Raw genomic sequence first — 23768 nt, 5'->3', positions numbered from 1 at the left:
AGCCAGCATAAATTAGGTTGAGATGGACTGGTGCTGTCAGCATGCCCTGATTCCAACTTGAGATGGAATTGCACTTCTCTTTAAAGCTGTTACGCTTGGAGTCAGAGTGGCAAGGGAACAGCAGCATTTTGGGGCTATTTTTCTCTGCCCCAGAGTAAGAGTTCCTTTCTTTTTTAAGTAGCATTTCCTTTGAAGAAGCAGGGAGAGCAGCAAAGAGCTGCATTGCAGGTTTTATACAAACTGAACCTACTGTACACTATTCCTGTGATTTTTGTTTGTTTTTCTCTTGGAGCTTCAGGTCCCAGGAGCTTTAGTATTAACAGTCCACTAAGATGCAGGGGAGAGGCATTTCTTCTAGGCTGTTTCTCCTGCAGGCTTGGGCAAACCTTACCTAGATGTTAATGAGAAGTAAAATATGAGGATTCTTCCATCCCTTAAGCTTTCCTTTTATAACTGGAGCATTTCACAGCCTGTGCATCAGGTGTTGAAGTTGGACATCTGCTCTCAAAGAATTTCTAGAGTGCGAGATCCACAACAGAAGTCTCTCTCCATGGATTATATAGGGAATCTGTGAAAATTAGCTTCCAAATTTAAGAAGCTTAGGTATCTAAAGCTAAATACATGAATGTCATTGAAAACATATTAATTATGTTTATGACTTGAATTAAGTTTATAGAGGTAGTTTTGGATTTTGTTTGCTTTTAACCAAAAGCAGAGGCTCCAGGATTCTCTGTAGCAAGGTTCTCAGACATGAATTTGAGGCCTAGGTTTTGTGTCGTCATAAAACGTCCTTATTTATTTCATCCTCAGGCTAGTTGTCATGCCTGTGGCTTTTACCTGAGAACCGCAAAGAGCTTGGTAAATACTTGTGAATTAAGGCTATACAAAGGCAAAACAGGTACAACCAGGTGCTGATTGCCTTCAGTATTTTCCAATTGTAAAAGATAACTATCATGAGTTTGAAATTCCATATAGTAATACTGCAGTTTCCTTACAAAAATTCCCAAAATAAATTGCATACTTCCAAGGTGTTGGATTTCCATTAGGGATTCAGAGGTGGTCTACAGGATTTTATCAATGCTCTAAATAAACACTTCATAAATATTTTATGCTCTGACTCAGAAAGGCATGTTATGAAATGTGGCCTGCAGGCTCTGTCCTCTGAGAAATTGAAAGCAGCAGTGGAATAAAATTAAAATTTTATATCCTGAAAGATGCTATCCAATTATAAAGTGAACATTTTTTAAACTTATACATTTGTAATAGGACCTGAATGACTAGCGAAAGCAGAGTTAATTACAACTTTCCCATTTCTGTCTGCATTATCTGTGGGCAAATGAAATTGTGTGTTATTCCTCTTAATAGCAAAGGAGAGATTTGTACAGAATGGTTAAATTATACTTTCTCATTTTCATTTTCAAATCATTGTTTCCAGCTTAACCCAGACTAAAGTGATCAACATTTTAATCCACTTTTTTCATAGGAGTGAAACAGACCATGAATCTAATTTACAAAGCTGTCTCTCTAACATGAATTATTTGAAGAGCATAGGAGGAACTAGTACCTAATAACTGTGCTACAGTCTGCAGATGTCCTCTTAAGGATTGTTCCAGTATACCTGGCTCTCTGTAATGACCTTCTTGCTTTTTTTGTACACTTAAAACATCTTAAAAATGCCTTAGACGGTGTTGAAATGATAAATTTTTTTTAGCTGAAGGTTGTTTTCTCTCTCAAAAAACAAACACACCCCCCAAACCCTCAACCAACCAAACAACACCCCCCCCCCAACAAACAAACCCCAAAACAACCCCAAACCAAAAAACCCCCAGCCATTCTCTCATTTTTTAATGTGCTCTCTTGAGTCCCTTTTCATGAGGAATAGGCCAGTGCTGATTGTTCTTGAAATACAGTCATGGAAGAGACATAAAACTGTCCCACTGAAGTACGTACTTAGCCAACTTCTGCAGCCCATATTTAGCCCTGGATAGAAGGACCTTGCCAGAGGAAGAATCATAACCTGCCTTGCTTCACCAGGTCAGAGCAGCTGTATGGGTTTTTTTGTTTGTTTTTGCTGTTAGTGGGGTTTTTTTGCTGCTTGCTGGTTTCTTTTCAGGCTATTAAATCATGCAGGCTAGTTCTAGCACCTCAGGACAACCTAGCTGAAATTCCAACCGAAATGTTGGAATGGATGTCAGCTGGCAGCTTTGTCTTTTGTAGTCTGCTTGCTAGGTTAAAATAGTGACTCAGATCCTGAGAGCCCGTCCTCCAAGCAAGAATATTGTTGATTTCAAGCAATGGAGCCATTCCTTTGTTTGCTTTTTGTTCTGCAGAATTTAATGTATTAGAACCAATCTGAAAACCTGGAATTTCTTGCTTTTGCTCATTCAGAACTCTTAGTAATTTTTGAAATTATAGCCTTCGGGATGAATCACACTGGGCTCTAGTTCACTTCTGTTGCATAACTAGAAAGTGTACCATAATCCTCTTTGATTCTGTGGATCCTGAGCGTCTAAGGACTTCAAGAAAAATTCAGCATTTCAGAAGGGCTGCACAGCATCATAAAAGATGAAGCCATCTTTTTTTCTGTTTTAAAAGTCTGTAAAAGAGAAGAAAGATGGCCTGATATGGTATGTTAAAGTTAATGCTCTGTACAAAACCTAACGTTTCACATACATAACTAAGGAGACTGTCGATGACATAAATGCATCATTTTAATCTAATGCTTGTGTAAGTCTTAAATTTCATGAAAATATCATCATTCTCTGCTAAACTCTCCAGAGAACTGTTTGTTAGTTTCTCAATCTAATTCTACTTCCTAAGCATCTCATTCTGTTCTTCATGTGGGACAGATCCAAAGATGGTGGAAATGAAGGGAAGTATTTTTGTTCAGCTGTTTGTACTGTATTTTACATGTAGGAAGTAGAGACTTTACAAATGAACATTGTAAAAATAAATACAGAGCTAACTCACATCTTCACTTCTCATTGACTTTGGCTAACAGCTGATAGGCAGAGTCACTATCCCTTATTAATATCTTTCTGCTCAGTGCTTTCTAAGGTGGTCTGTAGAAGCATACATCCATGAACATGTGTGTCAGTGAACCTTCTAGAACCGCTTAAGTACAGAAGCTCTCCTCTTGACTCAACAGACCAGTCTTTCTGTTCTGGTCCTATGGTCAAAATACCTCATCTTTTCTTCAGTGTGTGTTTCTCAGACTTCCCTTTGTGGTTTTTAATGCTCCCAGCTGCAATTATTCCATGACTTCTGATACTGAAGTATTGAAATTGATTTTTCATAGTATTTTTAGCATCAGAAGCACCTAAAAGAATACAGAAAAAAATATGACCATCTGGTTCATTATATGCGACAAACACTGCAAATAACCATGTGTCAGGGCTAGTATCATGTAGCTTGGCATTTCCAAAGTCTGGAGGTACAGCAAATGCCTGGTTTGGGAAACGAGATTGAATGTGTTCTTCTGTGTTCTAGGTTGTCAGCTTTGATTTTGAATACCTACATCACTGTCTGTAAGGAATGCAAAGAAATCCAAATATGACTGCAGGATAACTCATACCGAATGTTTACGTCAGATTGCATAGCCTGAAATTAAATTTCAAAGTGTAAAGCAGCCCTATTATTTTTCAAAAGAGGCTAGTTCTGACATCAGCTAAAATATTTGAAATATCATTAATAGCTTATCTGTAAATCTCACTGCTCTTCAGAGCATGTGAGAAAGGAGGGAAGATGCTATTTTGAACAGTGGTTTAGAGTGGGTTTTTACTGTATGACAAAACTAAAAGGGGAGAAGGAAAGTAATTAGTTTTATTTTCGTAAAAGGATCGTTTGTTATTCATACAGCTGATGTGATATTTTCAGTCTACTTTGTGTCATAAAAAGCAGGAACTCACTTCTGTAGATATTGTAGAGACCTTCACTCATCCACCTGCTCAGTATTTGCCTTTCCAGAGGTTTCAGTCAGGGGTATAGCCTCTATCCAGTAGTTAAGTGACTGCTGCTATCCTTCGTATAGGTGTTCTTTAGCAATATAACCAATCAACTTGTTTGCATTTTCTTTTTTCATATGCATATTCAGCTGAGGCTTTACGGGTTTATTTTTTTTCAAAAACATCTCCCAAACCTCTTCCTTGATTAGTATGCGAAAGCATCTTTTGTCATGCTTGCTTTCTGGGTCACAATTCATTGCTTAGCTGATAAGTGTGTTTTCTGTCTAGTGGTCCAGAGACTTAAACCCACCTGATTTCCATTTATATCTTATAGTGCTTCTCTGCAGTTGGAAAAAATGCTTTTTTGCCGTTATTTTTCTTATTTGTGACCTCAAATTTTGCTTTTAATGCAGACTTTTCTTGCTATTGTCCTATCCTGATATTCCTTAGTAGTTTGACATTGCTAGTTAATAGCTAAATTGTCTTGAAAGCTTGATACATTTAATACTGTGGTGAAATAAAAGCCAGAAAGGGAAAAATACACCACTGTGAAATTTTTATAAAATGCATTTTAACATTCATTTGCCTTTTCTGTTTGTAAGCTAGGTACAGTTGGAAGTGTTTTTCGAAATATTATAATATAGTTTTAATATAGAAGGAAATATTTCTGGATTTATTCACTCTGGATTTATTCAATGTGCACAGACAGGACCTCTGTACTGTTTAGCTCTAGTTAACGCTAGCATTAGGAATCAAGTCTCAATTCATCTTTGTTAGGTTTTTTACTGAAGTCTTTAAAATGGATCTGGGCATACTTTACAAGTGTGTAGTGAGAGTAAAACTGGTCTGTAGTTTTGAAGCCCAGAAGCCAGGAAAATTTGAATGAATGAGCAACTTGTAGATTTGTCTCTTAGCTTAAAGCTAAAATTGTGCATAAGGTCTTGCAAGCTCCCTGGCTCTGTAGTTTGTGACCAGTGTGAGCGTCCAGAGCTTTCTAAGAAGAGAAGAATGCTAACTGGACACGTTTCCATTTCCTAAAATCCTATTGGCTGTTTTCAGGTCATCTCATATGTGTACTTACATCTCATTCATTAAGATAATGCCTTTTTTTTTTTTTTTAACAAATGCTGCCACACTGACTGATGCAGAATATGCCAGAACACCATGAGAAGCTTCCTCCAGTACATAAATCTTTGTTGATTTCTTCTGATTCTTTTGAGAACTGCCAAAACAATAAAATCACAAGAATCAGTTCTTGTGTTTTTATTCCAGGCATATCCTGGAATTCATCTGGACAGGGTACATGAACACTTGCAATGCCACCAGTGATTTATCGATCCTGAACTATCTCCAGATCTTATTTTAACTTGCATAAAATTCTTCTCTGGGTAATTACTAATATCTATTCCATCATAGATTTTTGGCTTCTAATGGCATTTCTAAGTTCATTATGAATGTAGATTGTGTATTGGATTTTTCTCATTCTGTGTAAATGTTTTAAGCGAGGAAGATCCACTTGACTCTTATCCAGTTGTCTTTTGACGTCCAGATTATTCTTTTTCAAGCTGCCAAGGCTTGTGTGTGCCGAGGTATCGTACATCTCAACTCTTCATCAGCTGTTCTCTGCTCAGAGTTCTGGGCTGTACTTTCTCCTGAAAAGAACATGTTCTTCCATGTAGTTGAGGAAGTTTAATCCTAAAAAGGAAATTGCACAGAAGCACGTATTATTTTATTTGGTTCTAGCACAGGTAAGACACGTCACTAAGGACTGCAGTGTAATTGCAGAGTTGTTTCTGACTGAATGGCTTGCTGGAGAAACTGTAACACCACCTTAGGGACTGTATATTTTGTGTTGTATAGCTATAACCAGTCACTGTCAGCATAATCTAAATCACTAATAATTTGTTTGGTCATTCTACAGAGAACCCATAACAAACATTTATAATTAGTCTCTTGTGTTTGTCTGTAGACTTCTGGTATTTTTCTGGTTGAGGCTGCCATTCTTATTATTCCTCTGACATATTTCTTTGTTTCTCCAGCTGTCCAGTCTGTTTCTGGCCATACATAAAGGATTTGAGTCTTTTTTTGTCCTACTGACACTGGGCAGAACTTTTATAATGTTTGAAAAACAGTCTTTGTAAATGGAACAAGCTTTTGCCCAAAATCTTGCCCTCAGGATAAATCTCAATTTGTCCTTCCAGCATAGTAACATAGCCTAGAACATGGCTTTGCAAGCTAACCCTGAAATCCTGCCAGGTTATACTCACATGTGCATTTGCACTAACAACTATTTGTTTTCCCTGTTCTTTACTCACAATCAAAACCCAATTAAAATTTTGCCACCAGAGTAATTAGAAGCTGAGTCAGAAATGCTTTATATTCGTGTTCATAACTGCTGGTCTTTGCTTATGCTGTCTAAATAAAAATGGAGCATCTTTCTTACTTTCCTGTTTCTTCTTTGCCAACAGCTATCTATGAAGTTTGTGCTATCGTTTGCCTTATTTGATATTCTGTTCTAGTATGTGTACAATTAAATTCAGGTTTTATAGTAAACCTTTTGTATAAAAAGTAAGCATTTACATTAGCTACTGCATAATTTTGCACTAAGGTTTTATGATCAGGGACTGTACATACCATTAGCATATTTTTGATTGCTTCTGCATTAGAAAAAAAAAATCCAGCTGTGAGAGTAAAATTTGTTTGTAAGCATTTTTGTAGAAGGTGTCACTATACTATACTACTAGTGCCAAATCTCCTACTTTACATTATTTACCTCAGTGTTTCAATTGTCATTACCCAGAAATTTTAACATTCTAATAACAATAAGTACTGCTTACATCTGGGCTTTTTGTAATTTTCTATTACGTTCTCCAGGTTCACAGTAGAACAGGAAATTGATCTGAAAGATGTCTGGAGAGGTCTTGGAATTACAGAGCTGTTCAGCAGTAGTGCTGACCTCACTGCGATGTCTGGTAAGAGGTTCTTGTGTTGTCTCTCAAGGTATATGAGTAAGTACTCAAATCACTTAAAAGATAACCAACAAGCTCTTCAAAGTGGTTTTATGGAAAAATAAACCCAAACCTGCTAGTAGTTTTTGATCCTTTGTGATTTTTGCGTAATGTAAGAGTGTGCTCACTGTAGGAGCAGTTGGGGCAGGGTAGAAATCTGTCGGGGGGGGGGGGGGTAGAGGATTTTTGACCTGGGAAAGTTTGCTCTGAGTATTTCAGAATTGGTTCTCATTAGAAATGTAGAGAAAGCATAATACTATGCAAGAGGCAGATCCACATTAGAGCAATATATGGCTTCAGTGCCTTGATGGTAAATGGGATTCGCACAACAAGGGGGTTGTCATCTTTTATCTCCAGAGGCTATTTGTTCACAGCATTAAGAGCATTAAGCTGTTGTACAATTAGTCATCTCCCCAGATACCTGCTGTATAGAAGCAGCACAGGAAAGAGAGAGTTCCAACATAAAAGCAATTTAGTCACATATGCTGCTTGCCTATTTCAATATGTTGTCAACGCTTTATTTTCAGAAGTTGAAATATCCAATACATTTAGAAATTCAGGTGGAAATGGGATATTTATGCTTTTAATACCTCCTAAAAGGTATTGAAGTGGCACAAAAGGTAGCTGAGTCATCTTTGCCTGAGAAGTTGTTTCATTTTTTGCATAACAAAAGTAGCCGCGCAAGCAGTGTATTTAGCATGGTCTGTCTAGACCTGAATTTTGGCAAACCCAGCAAACCCAAACTCTATCTAGAAGCATGCATCAGTGTGAGATTGCAGTCATTGTGCTTGTAATTTATGCTTATATACTGCTCTCTGTATGGTTTTTTTGCTCTATGGGTTACTGCCTAATCAGCCAGATAGATCCTTAGGTGATGGGAAATAAATACCTGTTCTTAATTGTCTGTCTCTGGAAGCAATCACACCTGTGTAGCTTATTCAAAATAGTGGTAATGAAGGCAAGCCTTCCTCAAAATTTACAGCAGAAATGTTTGCGATTTTCATATCCTTTTCACTTTTGCTAAGTTTGAAATATAGTTTATAGTGTATCATGTAGCTTATTCCACTCTTTTGCTGCTTTCACTTTTCCAGTGAAATTGTGGGAAAAGCTAGAGTTAGCTAATGTGAAAAGAATGTGAATAAATGAAAAATCCTTCTTTAAAGAAATACCGTTTTTCTGAATAAAAACACCTTCGATTTCTCTGCCACCCCAAAGAAAAGTAAGCTTTCCAGTAAATTCTGGTCTGTGTACTTGAGGAAAAGTACTAAGGAGAATGGAAAATATACAGGGGAGACTGAACCACAAAGACAGTGCTTGGCTTGTATTTAATTTCATGTAAAATTCACTTGTATATCAGGGACTAATTCTGTAGTCAAGAGGTTAGCAGAAAGATTGCAACGTGCTTGTGTTTTAATCCATGTGAGTAATGATTTGTTTAAAGTTTTATATTTTTGACAATGGTACTGTACAAAATCAAAATGCCATGTTTCGCATGACTGAATTAACTCCTCTGCCATTTAAAGATTAACTTGTTCATTAAGTAATGTAGAGCAGTGTATAGACAGAATTCATGAGTTTTACTGTAACATTCTTGCTTTTCACTTAAAAGGGCATGTGCCACCCGGCGATGAAAAGGTCATTCATAAATTATGAATAAGAAAATGTTTTTGAAGTAATGTCTTTAGTGAAAACCCTACTGTTGATGCTATGGAGATGAAATTTTAAGTAATTAAAATGCAGAATATGTTTCCTGTTTCTAATTTTCACAATGTAAAATGAGGAGGGAGGAGGAAGAGGAAAAAAAAATCGTGAAGAAAAATGTTGAAAGCTTGCTTTTACAAATACCTGAATTAGTATGCCAGGTAACAGGGAAGTTGAAGCCAGAAGTTTACATGCATCTCAGTGTCAGCCCTCTGGAAAATGTGGCACTTCGTAAAAGGTTAAACGCAGATATTTGAACAAAATGTTTGTCTGGACACTTTTAATTTAGGAAGATACAGATCATAAAAGAAATGTAAGGAGATTTTTGAGAAATTCTGTTGCGTTTAAAAATACTCTCCTCCCCCTCTCCTGTTGCTTTTGCTTTTGGATTATTGTCAGGGAAGGCCGCCTGCAATTTCAACAACGGCCCTAATCCTGTAATCAGATCCAGGCACAGATTGTTGAGTTCAGTGAAATTCTATGTGGGTTTAGTGGATAGAAATCAAATTGCAGGATTACAGACTTATATTTCAATATTTAGACTTTTTTGCTTTTTGCACTCAATCTGAAAAATGGAAATAGACGAGTCAGCTTTACCTTCCGGGACATCTGGATTGTGAGCAACCAAAGAGAAAGTATTAATCCAGATGTACATTTTAAATGTTACTTGCAGAAATTAAGTTCTTTGTTAATTAACGCAGATGAGTAGGAGGACTTTCCTATTTGGCTGTCTAGTTGCATGTATTCTGACTCTCACTTTCAGCAAAAGACTTTGACAGGATTTACTTGCATCTCTGATTCCATCAGGTGTTCAAAATAATCTTGAAATAACTTCTGGTATTTGGGATTTTATAGTTTACACAGCACATAAACTTGCTACTTGAGTATTTTAACACCACTTACGACTTACCCTTGAACTAATTTCAATACTAAAATTCCCCTTCTCTTTCAAATGATTCTAATATTTCTTACTGTTGTATAATGCCTTAAAAGGCAACTACTTTTAACCTCAAGGTGACCTGCATTTCAGTGAGCAGTGAAGTGGTCTTAATGACTTACTTTCACAATATAAAATAGAAGAGCATCAGTCCAGTAAATAGCTCTTCGAAGTCTTGACTGAGGTAGGTATAATTTTTCTGGGACAACCTAAGCTAGAAAAGCCAATAAACCTGTGTATTTTTTTCAAATGAGATTTGCAGAGCAACCAGTTGGCAGCTATGAGTAGGAGTTTGCAAGCATATGGAGTGTAATGACAAATGAAGTGTGATGCTAACGGAGTCATGTACATTACAAGTAAGCTTCAGATTACTCCCACACATTAATGGGTATCTAGGCTAGGGTCCTGCAGAAAGCTTAAACTTTGATACCAAATCTCCATGGGCCTTTCTGAGATGCTAACAATCGAATCATGTTGGTCCTTATGAAAATCCAGATTCAAAGAAGCTACTAGAGAAGAATGACGTGATAGTAGATACTCAGGTAAGCCCCACCTTATCCACAGTGAAAGCCACAAAGGAAAGATGTATAATAATGACAAGGTGTGTATGATATTGAAGTATTGCAGTCAGTGATTTGACAATCACAGAATAGAACAAAGAGAAGACTGCCTGAACACTCAGTGACAACATTACGCTGCCATATGAAAATAGATTCATTCACTTCAGGGAGAGATGAATGAGAGGGATGTGATAGTGGCAATATAAAGAGAAGAGTCTAGAGAAAGTAAATTGGGATGTGGAATTGCTCTTTTCACCATCCAAGGACAAAAATATCCAATGAAGTGAAAGGCAACAAATTGAAACCAGACAGAAAGTACTTCTGTTATGGAAAACTTAACCACAGAGATCTTTGCTGGGTATTCCTTGAGGTAGGATTAAAAAAAAAAAAAAATTGCTTCAGCACAATCAAAACTATCTCTACTACATTGAATAAAGGCATTCTATATATTCTGTGGACTAGAAACTTAGTTTAGGGTATAAGGCACATGCTGGGTGAGAGGATATTTTTCTCTTATAAGTTGTGCTGTAGTTTTCATCTGTATCTTGTATATATACATCTTTTTGTATCTTGTTCTGAAGCAACAATACTATAGCTGGTGCAGTGTGCTAGACTAATTGGACGTACTGGTCTCATCTGCAGTGGCACTTCTTGTATTCCTGTCAACAAAATATTGTTGGGGTTTTTTTTAATACTCAGATCCTGAATACATTTACAAGTAGGCCTACTATTATAGCTGATGGTAAATGTTAGCAATGTTTATGCTGTCTGAATTAGGGTCTATAAGCTCGTCAGATGGAGACCAATCTTCTGAGGTGCTAAGTGTTCTGACCAGAAATATACCTTGGAGTACTATGAGCGCCACCACACTACGCAAAATAAAGCATTCAGGATGAAATTACAGAGTATTGCTGTGAATATTACAGGTCACAGGAGCAGACTTAAGTGCTGTAATAAAAAAAAAAGTGATCGAAATATATGATTAGGCTAAGTGGGCATTTCTTTGTCTGTTAATAAACTTTTGGATTTAAGATAAGGAACTCCAAACCAGCATTTTTCTATAAAGGCTGCAAAGTTACGGTTTTCTTTTGGTATGTGCCATATAGCTCAAATGCTCAATAGAGCTTTGAAATGGACTCAAGCAAGGATAGCAAAATACAGCTGCCTGGAAGGTAGAATTTGCAGAACTCACCAATAAAATTACCAAGAATCCTGTTAACCGACATGTTTACAAAGGCAGCACGCACAGAGCGTGAGACATGCACAACAGGAATTACTGATGTGCATGGATCTGTAACCCTTTTTGCCTTAGGTGTCTATCCATTATCACCTATGTAAATGTTCTTGCACATACACTGTTTGTTCTAAAACATTTTTTGAAAACTTGAGCCTTAATGGGTCCACAATGGAATGGAAGCTTTAGGGGATGGCTGTTTAACACTTGATGGTAGTATTTAGTTAGCTTGTGATTTATTTTTTACAGGTAATGCTTGAGGCTTAAAGGTGATGTTAGTGTTGGAATGCAACCACATTGTGTTTTCAGGTGGCCTTTCTGTTAACAGTTAAGGAGACAAAAGCTGTGAGAATTGTGCTTAGTGTTCAAGATAAGTAGATGCTGCATGTCCCATGTTTTAAAGTAACGCGGTGGAAACTTTATCCTAGCTTTCAAGATAGCATTACTGAAGGCTTGGAACTGAAGCCTAGAACTAGTACAATATTTAGCAATCTAGTATACGTTTTACTACACAATCCCAAAGGGAATGATTTGGGGCTTTTGTTGGTGAGATTTAAGTTAAGCAGCTGAACTAGGAGGTTTACTTCAGTTCTGAGTGTATGTAGCAGTAATGAGATCTGCTGGGGAGAGACCTTTTAAACTGCTGTCTGTTGTGGTTTTGGCTTGCATCAGTATTAGAACTACTGGCTATCCTTGTGAGAGCCAAAATAAATGGGTAACAATTAGATGAATAGTCCCAAGCTTTCCCTCCTTAGTCAGCCTTCAGCTAGAGTTTTGGTGTTGAACATTTTGTGAAGGATCAGAAACGCAAAATGGTATAGCTGTCTCACTGGGGTGGTTAGATTAGATTTTCATGGTTGTGTATCTCCCTGTTGAGAAAGCTTTTATTCCTTTCTTAACTGCCAGTTGTGCTCTGTCATTACTGTGGATTTTATGCAGGTACAATAAATGTATATCTAATCCTTGTTATGTCTTACTGATGAAACTTAGTCAAACAGATTAAATGGTGTTATGTGTCTTGCTTCCTGCAAGGTGCTGAGTATTCCAATAGGTCTGATCATTTAGCCACTGAAGAAAGGTAATGAAACATCCACTGACTTAAGCAGGAGTAGGCTTGGACTGAAATGAAAATACTGACAAAGAAGGATGGAAAACAAACAAGACTGAAAAAAACTAGTTCCATGGTGGTTTTTGCAATAAATATTTATCTTCAGCTTCTTTTAAATATAATGACAAGAAGAAAGAAAATATCTCATTTTCCTGGAGGAAGTCTATATTGCACGTAATGCAGAAATAAAATTCTTTATGTATAAGTATTTGCCATATAATGTCATAACCCTTTTCCCCAATAGTTGCATTTAAAATGTTGTGTTCCAGGATTGTCTTTTACTCTGTCTGGTATACTGGTGCTCTAGGCAGAGCCAGGCTATTTTAATATCCATAGCGTAGGAGAGCACTACAAATTTAAGCGAGGTAAATGGTGCTGTTAAAGGTATTGGCAGAAGGTATTTTAATGCAACTCCTATGCACAAAGCTCTTATCCTTCCCTACTTGGTATAGAAGGTGGATAATAGTGTTGGGGTTTTTGGCAGTGTTTGTTTTTTTTGTTTTTTATATACTTCAATCTTACTGTTGAGCCACTTGAAATATATTTCCTTTTCCTCTCCAGATAACAAGGAACTTTACCTTGCAAAGGCATTTCACAAGGCATTTCTAGAAGTTAATGAGGAAGGATCAGAAGCTGCTGCTGCCTCAGGTACCTGACTGAAAAGCAGAACTAACTCAAATGTCTGGTTATTCTATGTTAGTTAATTTTTTAAAACTGACTTACTGTACAGCCAGGAAAGCTAAATAGCATGTAGCATGAAGACACAGCAAAGCAAGTATACTGCTTTTCAGAAGAGAATTCTGGAAATGAAAAGCATTAGCATTTTTTTAACATGTGTTTCACAAAGAATTTTGAGCATCTTGTGCTCTTCCTTATTTTGCTTCTGATTGTCAGGAGGGTACAGGCTGCAATTTATATTTTCTTTATGGAACTTAAGCATTTGTACTTTTTTATCTGCTGATTGAGATGGTCAGAGGCATTTGATCCAGAATAGCTAGGAGGAGTTGAGAGGTATTGCAGTTGCATTTTAATAAGCTCGTATAGAGAGATGCAAGATGGGAAGTGCTAAATGCAAAAATATAGCTGACTCCTGTTAATGCTAGGAGGCCAGGTGGTTGGTTTACTTGGTTATCACATGGTTTTCCTGAAAATAAGTTACATTGGTTGCCAGTATGTATTGTTAGGTGATTTCTAATTGCCTGTACTTGTACCAGTCTTTGAGGAAAGGAAAAATAACTTCCCTGGTCATGAGTATCAGTAACTGGGTTGAATTGTAGCATTAATATGGACAGAGATTACTGGCATGCATAACTCTTTATTAACAGTGCAGTGAAAATGTAAAAGTAAATGAAACACTGGGAAATAATGTCCTGGAGAAATCCATGCATCTCCAAATAAAAATAACAAAGAGCCAAATCTGCCTGATTCCCAGTTAATTTTACGTTCAACCTCTGCATTATTTAAAGACTCAAGCTAAAAGCTGCAAGATCAGCCCATTTAGTTGTGCATATTCCATAGTTATTAAGGGTTACCTTTTACTATCAACTGCAGGCTTGGACCTGTTTAAAACAGGTCAGCAGTGCTGTCTAACGTAATGCGTTTTCTTTCTACAAGTGAGCGGGAGTCATAACTCCTCTTAAAGTTCAGGATCTTAAAATTTATAAGCTGCTCCCTCAGCCTGGGAAATTGTGCCACTTTCCATTGTTAATCATTCTTAAAGCATAAATAGGCATGCAATTACTCTGTAGGTCTCTTTCATCTTAGATTTTTCGTGCTATTTCTTGGTGACGCTTAGTGCTGAGAGTGTGGGACTTCAGTGTCTGCTCGTGAGCTTCACAAGTATCTCTCATGAAGAGCAGGAGAATGTGCAGTGATATTTAACAAGTTGCCTATGTTCTTTTTCCTTTAGGAATGATTGCCATTAGCAGAATGGCAGTGCTGTATCCCCAAGTTATAGTTGACCATCCCTTTTTCTTTTTGGTCAGAAACAGAAGAACAGGTGAGAATATTGCAGACTGTTCCAGATTTTTCACAGTACATCATCAAGTATACAAAAGAAAATTGCATGTTTTGATCAATTAACTGGCCTTGTATTATGAATCTTCCTTAGTTTGTCTTAAAATACCTAATATTGAAAGACTCACCTTTTCTATGTCCCCTTAATGTTTCTCCAAGTAAGATACCAAAATCTGACATAATCCTGAAAAATATTCACAATTACGTGATTAAAAACCCCGAGGAAGAAAAAATCACCATTTTTCTTCAGAGAACACAGTGTTACTGCCCTGGATATCCATAATCATTGCATTCCGTAAGAGCTTGGCTGTAGTAAGACCAGTGAGATATGTTCCCGGTACCAAATGATTTGCATAATGGACAGATATTACAGCTATGAATGATTCTGTTGTGCTCTTGAAGTGTTCTGTGGCAGGCAAGGGATGCAAACAGCGCTCGCTAGCAAAATGGGCAATGATTAAGTAATTCCTTAGTTTCATATTTGTAATTTGTTTTAATGATGTGACTGTGACTGGATGACAAAACATTACTGTGCACCCACAGACTATCATATGGGTCTGTGTGTTGTGGTATCTTACATGTTCTACAAGCAAACTCTGGTAGGTTTAGTTTGATGGGTTTTTTTCTGATTTGAGATCCCCACTGTAGGTATCAACATTTATTAAACCATTTAGATTGCAGTAATGCTTACAGTCTAGCTAGGTAGGGTCACTTGTGTGCAAGGCATGATACCAACTCTTAGGGGGTTTTTTTGACCAAAACTAAGTAGAGTATCCTTGCTGTTGTAGGCAAAAATGTATCTGAAGGAGGGTGTCTGCCCTTTTCCCTACTCAATATACAAAAATCTCTCCAAAAAGAGAAGTTTAAATCAGAAAAGAGTAGAGCTTGGTAGCTTTGGGGCAGTTCTTAAATGTTGCACGGGCCTTGTTGTTGCATGTAGAAAGCGGAATTGCCAACGATAGTTGAAGCCAGAAAGCTTGTTACTAATCTAGAAATCTAAGGTTAGAAACCTTTTGAAAAAAAGCTGTGATGGTTACGCTTCTCAAGAATACCCTAAGTGCTCATGATTAATTACTGTGTTTAAACAGGTTAGATAGAAATGTATAAAATGGGAAAGATGTAAATGGTGATTAAATAGCGTAGGGGAGCAGTATTCATACAGAGAATTCCTTGTTGTGGGTTGCATGCTCTAATGTGGAGTAAATCTGTGAACTCAAAGTATCTGTCTATTAATAATCATTAACTGATTGGCATGGAGCTTCTGAGGCTCACTTTTAATTGTGAGGAACGTTGTCCGGCCGCTCAGGCATGTGAGGGTCAGAAGTGATCATGAAGGTTACTCTGATTAGGTGTTCACACTTCAGTTAAGGTTAGCTGTCACCTTTGGAGCCCCCCAGCCTAGAAACCAGTACCGTGTCATAACCACTTGACATCAGTGGCAGTACTTCGTGGGCCTTCATCAGAACCGTTGAAATGAAAGTGAACCTTTGTGTTGATTTCTGGTGGGTTTTCAATCAAGCCTTTAGAATAAGCAGAGAGGCACTGAAATGCAGAAGATTTCACTGTTCTTGTCTGTACTGTATCAGTTCTGAATACAAAGAGGTCCTCCTCTCTAGGGCTATTGATCCATTGCCTTTCACGGCTACCAAGTTGTCCGGGACATACGTTCCTATAAAAATTGTGCACCGTATGCACTAGAAGTTATCATCAGTATTTGTCATCTTATAACCTCAACTTTTCCTTTTGGTTCTGACATCTTTCCTTCCCTTCCCCCCTTCCCTCTTTTTCTACAGGTACTGTGTTATTCATGGGAAGGGTAATGCACCCTGAAGCAATGAATGCAAGTGGCCATGACTTTGAAGAGCTTTAACTGCCACCAGCTACCAAAAAGAGGAGATAAGCACATAAAGTTTGAAGTTAATATATTTAAGGTTTGCTGTGTTTTCCCCCAAGATACTGTTTAAAATGCTTCCAGATCTAACTGTGTTCAAGTCAGTTTCCAGAGGAAAGCTTACAGTATTAAAGTAATGGTTCTGTTTCTGTCATTGTGATTGCTGTGTCCTTAAAATAAAATTGTGTACATGTCAACAACTGTTTCTTGTTCTAGTGCATTGTAAAGCAAAAAACTGCAAATCCATTATTCGTAATTTTTTTACAGTCCAAAGACTGACTTGATCAATGAAACAGGAGCGGAATGTTTGCAGCTCTGAATAATGCAAATGGCAAACCTTGACGATAATTTATAGAGTTCAAGAACTACATCTGGAAAATGTGATCTCTTCCTGTTCCTGTAAAAGTAGTAAAACAGACTGCGATACGCTGTCTCATCAAAGTTAATGGAACAAATTAAGCCTAGTGGATTTTATTCTATAAGATAACTGTGGTACACTTTGTATGAACTCTCCCACATGTGATTCTAAAATGTTGCTTTTATGAATGCTCCTGCATGTGACTGCAATTCACCTTCCGTAACTGTTGATGCCAATAAAATTTGATCGCATGAATATTTGAGACTAGTCAGTGTAGAATAGCTATGTATGTGACTGAAGTAAAATAGTTGAATAGTAATGTCATTCGTGTGGACATATTTTTCTCCCCCAAAGTAGTTGTTCTACTTCAACCTAAGCTTTGCAGTATCTCGCTTCAGGGATCTAGAATGATCTTTCTCAAAGGAAAAAAAAAAACCAAACAAACCCAAACCAACCAAAAAACCAGCCTTAATTTTAAGTGTTTGAAAATGTTCTATTCATAAATAACTATCTAAAGGAAAGGAACACTACGATCCTTTTTATTCCCTAACTTTTTATTGAGAATAAACTGACAGAGTGGAGAATGACACATACCACAAGTAAATATTAGCAGGGGAATTAGTTGCTGTTTCGATTTGCAAGAGGAGGAGAAGTACCAGTTGTCACCAGAGGGGCATATAATTATTTCCTCCCTCATTGTGTAAAATATAAAAAGAACAGAAGTTATTAAAAAGGTAGGAGAGAACAGGAGAAAAGAAGGGAGGAGCTCCTTTGAAACAGATCATAAATACAAACTTTTGGATAAGTGGGTTTCTTCTCAGTCAATAGGAGTTTTCTCTTTTGAATTCTATGGCAACAAATGCGTATTGGCTGAACTTTAGTTATAGGCTTCTCTGGCGTACATTCACTTCAGAACAGCATAGATGTTGCTCACAAAGTTATTCATGCAAGGAGAACTTCCAAAATTTGACACATTGTTCACTTTTTTTAATATTGCTAGTGCAAATCATGCAGGTCAAACTGCGAAGTGATGGATGTTCTCTGTGGAGGCTGGTTATGCTCCCTCAGAGAAAGGGCATTTGAACACATTTCTAGCCCTGCCTCCTTGAATTGTTTAGTTGTGTTGCACAGAAGAAAAATTGAGCTCCTTAGTGTATTGCTGTTGCTTATTACCCTTAGTGTATTATAGTCTGGACTCGGTGAGACAGTTTTTATATTCAAATTTTGTAATTTTAGTTCTGTATAGCTAAAAATGTTATTCTTGGGAGGGAAAAAAAGGGAGTGCTTCTAAGAAGGAGCAGGGGCTAATTTTACCAAGATATAGAACTAGTCTCACTGCAGGTAAAACCAGCTCCTTTGACATGGGGTCACACAACGGCTGGTTCTGCATGTTTAAATGATTCAACGAACATCACCTAATGTCTGTAAAAGTGACCCATATGCTAAGGATCTCTTGTGGTTTTAACCTTATGGGAGCCTGATTTTTAAGCTCTTACATTTTTTCAGGCTAATTTGAGGTGTTCACTCTGATTTGGAAAGACATGAGCAAGCAGATGACAACCCTCAATCATGTTTATTTTCAGTCCAGCGAAAGTTCTTCCTGACCAATTTCATGTTTTCTTTGCATTAGCTCCTTAGATGCTTCTTACCAAGGGAAGGACTGAAGATAGATTTGAACTAAAGCTATGGAATTATGGAAGGACAGCTGCCAGTCAGAAGTATTTAGAGAGGATATCAGGCAAGTGCACAGACTTCCCTAGCAGTTAGACTGAGCATAGGTATAAGCGGAATGACGCACAATCGCATATTCCAAATCTGATTCTGAGAAGTGCCTAAACGGGCATACAGGAAAACCAGCAGAAACAGAAATGCAAACACTAGTTATTTCACTTGATACTCTCCTAGTCCTAGATGCAAAATAGCCATTTCATGTTTCTTGAAAATTGAGAAGTATCTGTTTTCAACAACATGAATTGATTTATTACCAAATTCTGCAAAGAAGTTAGTTGTAGACCACAATGAGAACAGCTCTCAAACAATACTGTTTTTCAGTAGTGATAATATCTTAAGTATTGTTACCAATTTATTGAGGTATATGAATACTATTCCGTTGTGGTTTTTAATCTAGATTTTGTATAATGTTCCTTTCAAAGATGCTGTTGCTTTTTCGAGACAAAACTAGCAAAATAATTTTGTCTTTTTGTTTGGATTTCTTTTTGGTAAGGGGAATTTGTCAATAGTGGCTCATGTGAGTTTAGGTGTGTAGTCTTAAAAATATTAAAAAATTGTATTTTATGTTGGAGGCTATATCAGAAAATAAATTACTGAAACTTATGTAATTGTGCTGTGTAAGTGACCCATGATGTGACACTGTCTACTGAGATCCTTCTGTGATGCAGATGGAGTTTAAGCATGAGATGCAGTTGCCTAATGCTATCATCTTCTCTCTTTCTTGCGTACACGTACTGGAGTCCAGGTGGAAATGCTTTTCAGAGCTGCGGTTGGAAAGAGTACTTTCCCTAGGAATCCTTTTAGTAGTGGTGCGACCGCTGGAGACTGACTTATTTAACTAATAAGATCCCACTTGTACATGGCCTTGAGCACCAAACAGTTTTTCTAGATTAGTGCTACATTCAAATAAAAATTTGCCAGGTTGTGTGAATCAGGATGTTTTTGTTGCTGTTCCAAGCACTGATTTTTCACTATCCTTCCACAAGCCTTGGTGGCGGCAAACTGTTGTATCAGTTTCTGTGAATCAAGTACATGATATTCCTCAAACAAATAAGATCTTAGTGTTATACCAGAAACAAAAAAAGATTTAGTCAAAGCTTTTGTGGCTAATTTTTATTTTTCAATGATGGACAAAAGAAGAAACCACAAGATGTCACTCTAGCCTAAGAAGCTGAGAAGTACTTTCCCATTGACAGTAATCCTGTGGGAGTGTTGGAAAGCTGAATATCCTGAATGGGACTCAAGTATATGTAGGTCTTGGTAAAATCAATGAGAGTTTTTTGAGTTTAAGAGCATAATTAGACCAAGGTGCCTGAGATTAACAACTGGGGGTGGGGGGAACAAACCCCCAAAAAACCTGCTTTGTGTTGCAAACTTTTCTCTGATGCTTGATAACAGATTGCTGGATTAAGTTCATTGCTCATAGGGGAATTTTTGTCCAGTTCATAGCCTGCGTGATTGCATTGTGTACTTGGTGTGGGGTGAAATAAAAGAAAAAGGTTGTTCTTTCAACCCATCTCCATGAACAGCAGTAGAGCTGTACTGTGGTTACTTCAGAGTGTCAGTGCTGCAATAGGAGACATTTTCTTGACTACAAGAGAGAAGTAACTAGGGTTGAAGTCATTGATATGCTGGCCCTATTATTCTGTTGTTGTTTTCTTTTGCTTACCTCTTTTATTTCCCCCCTCCCTTGCTGCCTTACATACAGTCACTAGAATTTCTGCATGAGCAGATTCCCAGCGTGCTCTCCCCTTGTACAGTGAGGTTACACCATTGTCAGGTGTTCTACTCTCTTCCTGGGGAAGAGGCAATATTGTTCCTATGAGGATTTTCTAAAAAAGACAACAAAGCATACTCCAAAAGTGGTGTGTACAGGCTAATTCTTGAGTTGTTTCTGTCCCTTTTAATTGGCAATCTTTGCTTTTGTCCTTACAGTGGAAAATGGAAATATATGGATTAAAAAGAGATGGATGATTTATCCCCAAAACCCCGTGCCAGGGAGGAGGAAAACAGTACCTTAGTAACTCAGATAATACCAGCAAGAAGTGAGTTGACTTCCCTTGTGAGCTACTCTGCATCTACTGACACAGTTGATGAGAAATTGTAGATTAATTTAGCTCGTAAAACTGTCTCTGCAGTCCCCAAGGATTTTGGATTAAGCTGCAGTAGTTACAGGGGTCCAGACAGAATGTAGGCTCTGCCTGCTTACCGGGGACCTTGGTTAATTGGTTCAGTAGCTTGTGTTTGGCTTCCAGCTGGCATTGGTTAAGGGCTATAAAACAAAGTTACACATGAGAAACCATTCGCAATACACAAACATAGTTGGTACTGTAAAACTCATGAACAACACTACATATCTGTTACCCCCATCTACCAGGGCTTCTCAAATGACTTTCTCTTTACATATTTATTTGTACTGCTCCTACAACAACATCCACAAGAATGTTTTTCGTTTCACAGCACGAATTAGAAGCCTGAGTCATGGCCCAATTGCTCTAGGCATTAGGCAAACTGAATAAAAAGATAGACAAAAGTCATGTAATAAAATGCAGTTTAAATTGCAGTTTATAAACAACAGCACAGTGCAATAGTCAAGGCTGTGAGGCTAATGAAGGATATCAGACTTAGTCACTCTGGCAGACGGATAAGTGGAGAAAGGTGGCAAAGATAAATGTGTTATCCAAACAATAGGTGAGTCTCAGCTCCACTCGCTATTTTAGAAATTGTTCAGACTTTTTCAAAACACCTTACAAATTGGCAGCCTCCAAACTCTGTTAATGGCCGTGCCTGGAAGTCAGGCAGCTGATCATTCTCAGATAGCTGCAACTCCAAACCGAGCCCAGCAAAGCTCAAAATGTTGGCAGCTGTTCCTGAAAAGCATGGTATGCAAAAGTCTTCACGGCACTCTCCACTTTCAACTGTGATCAAATAGTCTGAAAGTTTTTTTCTTAATGATGTGTTTGCAACGCTGTGTTCTGGAAACTAATCTGGCAGATAGTGGTAGTAAAATTCTAGGTCTACGAGGACCTGGCTGAGGAAAAAGATTGAAATTGTTCCTGCAGCTAGGGAATTTAGCCTGTTGCCTGAGTTTTTATCTTTTCAGCCATGCTGAATCACAATATGAATGATGTTTCAGATTTGACCCGTGCTTTACTGATAGCAAGTTGTTTTACTATCTATCTATCATAAACACACATCTTCTCTTCCCTATGGAAGAGTCATCTTTTGGACAAACTGAGGGAAGAATTCCTACAGGAAAAATGATTCTGTATTTATGCAGAAGTACTTTTAAATAAGGAAGAAAAAAAACATACTGAGGAAATCTGGATTGTGTCTAAATCATGTCTTTTGTGGTCTCATTAAGGGATTGGAATTGGCCATGGAAAAATCCTGTTTTTTCTTTAAGAACAATTTGTTTAGATGGACTTCAGCCATTCCTTCAAGTATTCTTAATGCTACCAAAAGAGTTTAGACCCAATCATAGTTTAACATTTTTACTCTGTTTACATGTATGTGTTAAGAGTCGTGTTTTAAAACCAAGCAACTTGCAGTGCTGGAATGCTTACAAGCGGTAACTATATGATAGCATTGCCTGAACAGAATGAAAGAAATATGTTAAAACATGCTAAGAAATAAAAGACATCAGGAAGTCCATCTTGCCCTGAGAGCTGTAAGGATCATAGTCTGGACAATGCCAGATCTCACCAGTCACCAACAGTCTGATACAAAAAGCCTATTTATTTGAGGCTTTTGTCATTGTCAATATACTTTGTAAATGGCATATTTCTAAAGGTAGCAGCCAGAAAGCTGGCATAGTTTGACACAGGAATTAGTAAAATTTCTCAAGTTTATTACAAGAGAAATACTGGTCTTAAAATTCATTGGCTCTCCTGGGAAACATTCTCTTTGGGTCAGGCTGCAGCTTGGAATTACCAGCGTGTAGTGACAGTCTGTCATTTTTCAGGAGCAGGACTGTATAAAACTCTCCTGCCTACTCTGAACCAAGGATATGTTTTCATCAGCTGAGCTGCTATTAAAGCCCTCAGTGAAACCCACAGAGAGGTAGAAGAGGCCAATTCTAATGTTGCTGCCGCTGGTTTTACGTATGTGTCTCCATTGATTTTTCGTCTACAGAATTTTCTCCTTGGTCTAAACAAAAAGAGAATCAGAGACAATGCGCTACAGTTTATAAGTTCACTTCAGATTTTTTGAACAGAAATTATTTGCAAATTGTCATAGTATTTCAGAGCTAGTCTTACTGCTGCAGTTTCATAGGGTGCAAGTTGAACAGGCTAACCTTGAATACTTTTAATTCATTTATTTTCCAGTGTCGTTCCAAGTTCAGTGTGTATGCATCTATGGAACAAAGTGTTCTGAGGAGGTGATCTCTTGATTACTGACCTTTTTAATCATAACACATGTGGGACAGAGAGCTTGGAACCATAAGTAAAATAGCTTGCCTTGTATCGAGCAGTTACAAAAGCCGAGGACGTTACCAGTTCTTCCTCTTCACTATGATGATTACAACAAGGTAGGCGTAAGCCATCCTAAGGTGCAGTTACCTCTGAGCAGAAATTAGGGAATGTCTAGTTCCATAACCTTGAATGTTTAAATCAAGCAAACAATCACGTGGTGTCCAAAACACCCATAGCAAACAGCATCGTCAGAAAAAGCTAAATTTAATCGGAGTCATCTGGAGCCTGTTCCAAATCCCTTTGTGGTCCATCAAAAAAAAAGATTGCCATTAGTTTCAGTCAGTGTTGGACCATGTGTAGATTTCTCTCAGGCTATGCCCTAAAGCATGAGTACAAAGAACAACGTGGGAACTGACATACCTGTGATTTTGTGTGATTAGTAAGAACTCAATTTTTGCCTAATTTGCAAAAATGACCTCAGGCCGCTTACCTGAAAATATGAAATGGACTTCTAATGATAGTGTTTCTACAAAAAAAAAAAAAAGTCAAGACTCTAGGCATGCAAGATGTAGAATTTATAAAGTTGTACTTTGTGTGTGTACACATGTGCACACACTCCATTAACTGTGGACATACTATGAGAATCACAAATAGTGTTACTATTTTACTATTATGTTATAATAAGTAAGCAAAACCTAACCTAAGTATCTTTGCATGAAACCATAAGGTAATGCAGTACAAAATAATGAAGCCACTCTGTGCCTCTTGGTTTAGAGGCTGGAGGACTTTTCCTTGGTGCAGGATGCCATTAATGAAATAAAAAGCTTGTTTGCCCCTGTCCCTTTCTCAGTAACTGTTTAGGGAG

At 37.6% G+C, this 23768-nt stretch overlaps 1 protein-coding gene across 1 annotated transcript in view; it reads left to right on the top strand.

The window, feature by feature from the left end:
- Nucleotides 1-19091, top strand: part of SERPINI1 (serpin family I member 1) — a 53171-nt gene extending 34080 nt beyond the window's left edge. The window contains exons 6-9 of the mRNA XM_050902770.1: nucleotides 6819-6916; nucleotides 13054-13140; nucleotides 14402-14491; nucleotides 16302-19091. Coding sequence (XP_050758727.1) covers nucleotides 6819-6916; nucleotides 13054-13140; nucleotides 14402-14491; nucleotides 16302-16378 — 352 coding nt within the window. The 3' untranslated portion in view covers nucleotides 16379-19091. The remainder of the gene's footprint in view (nucleotides 1-6818; nucleotides 6917-13053; nucleotides 13141-14401; nucleotides 14492-16301) is intronic.
- Nucleotides 19092-23768: the final 4677 nt, after the last annotated feature.

Source organism: Gymnogyps californianus, chromosome 10, assembly GCF_018139145.2.
Source record: "Gymnogyps californianus isolate 813 chromosome 10, ASM1813914v2, whole genome shotgun sequence".
Taxonomy (NCBI): Eukaryota; Metazoa; Chordata; class Aves; order Accipitriformes; family Cathartidae; genus Gymnogyps; species Gymnogyps californianus.
Note: the sequence above shows the minus strand (reverse complement) of the source record. Positions and strands in the feature narration are given on the sequence as shown.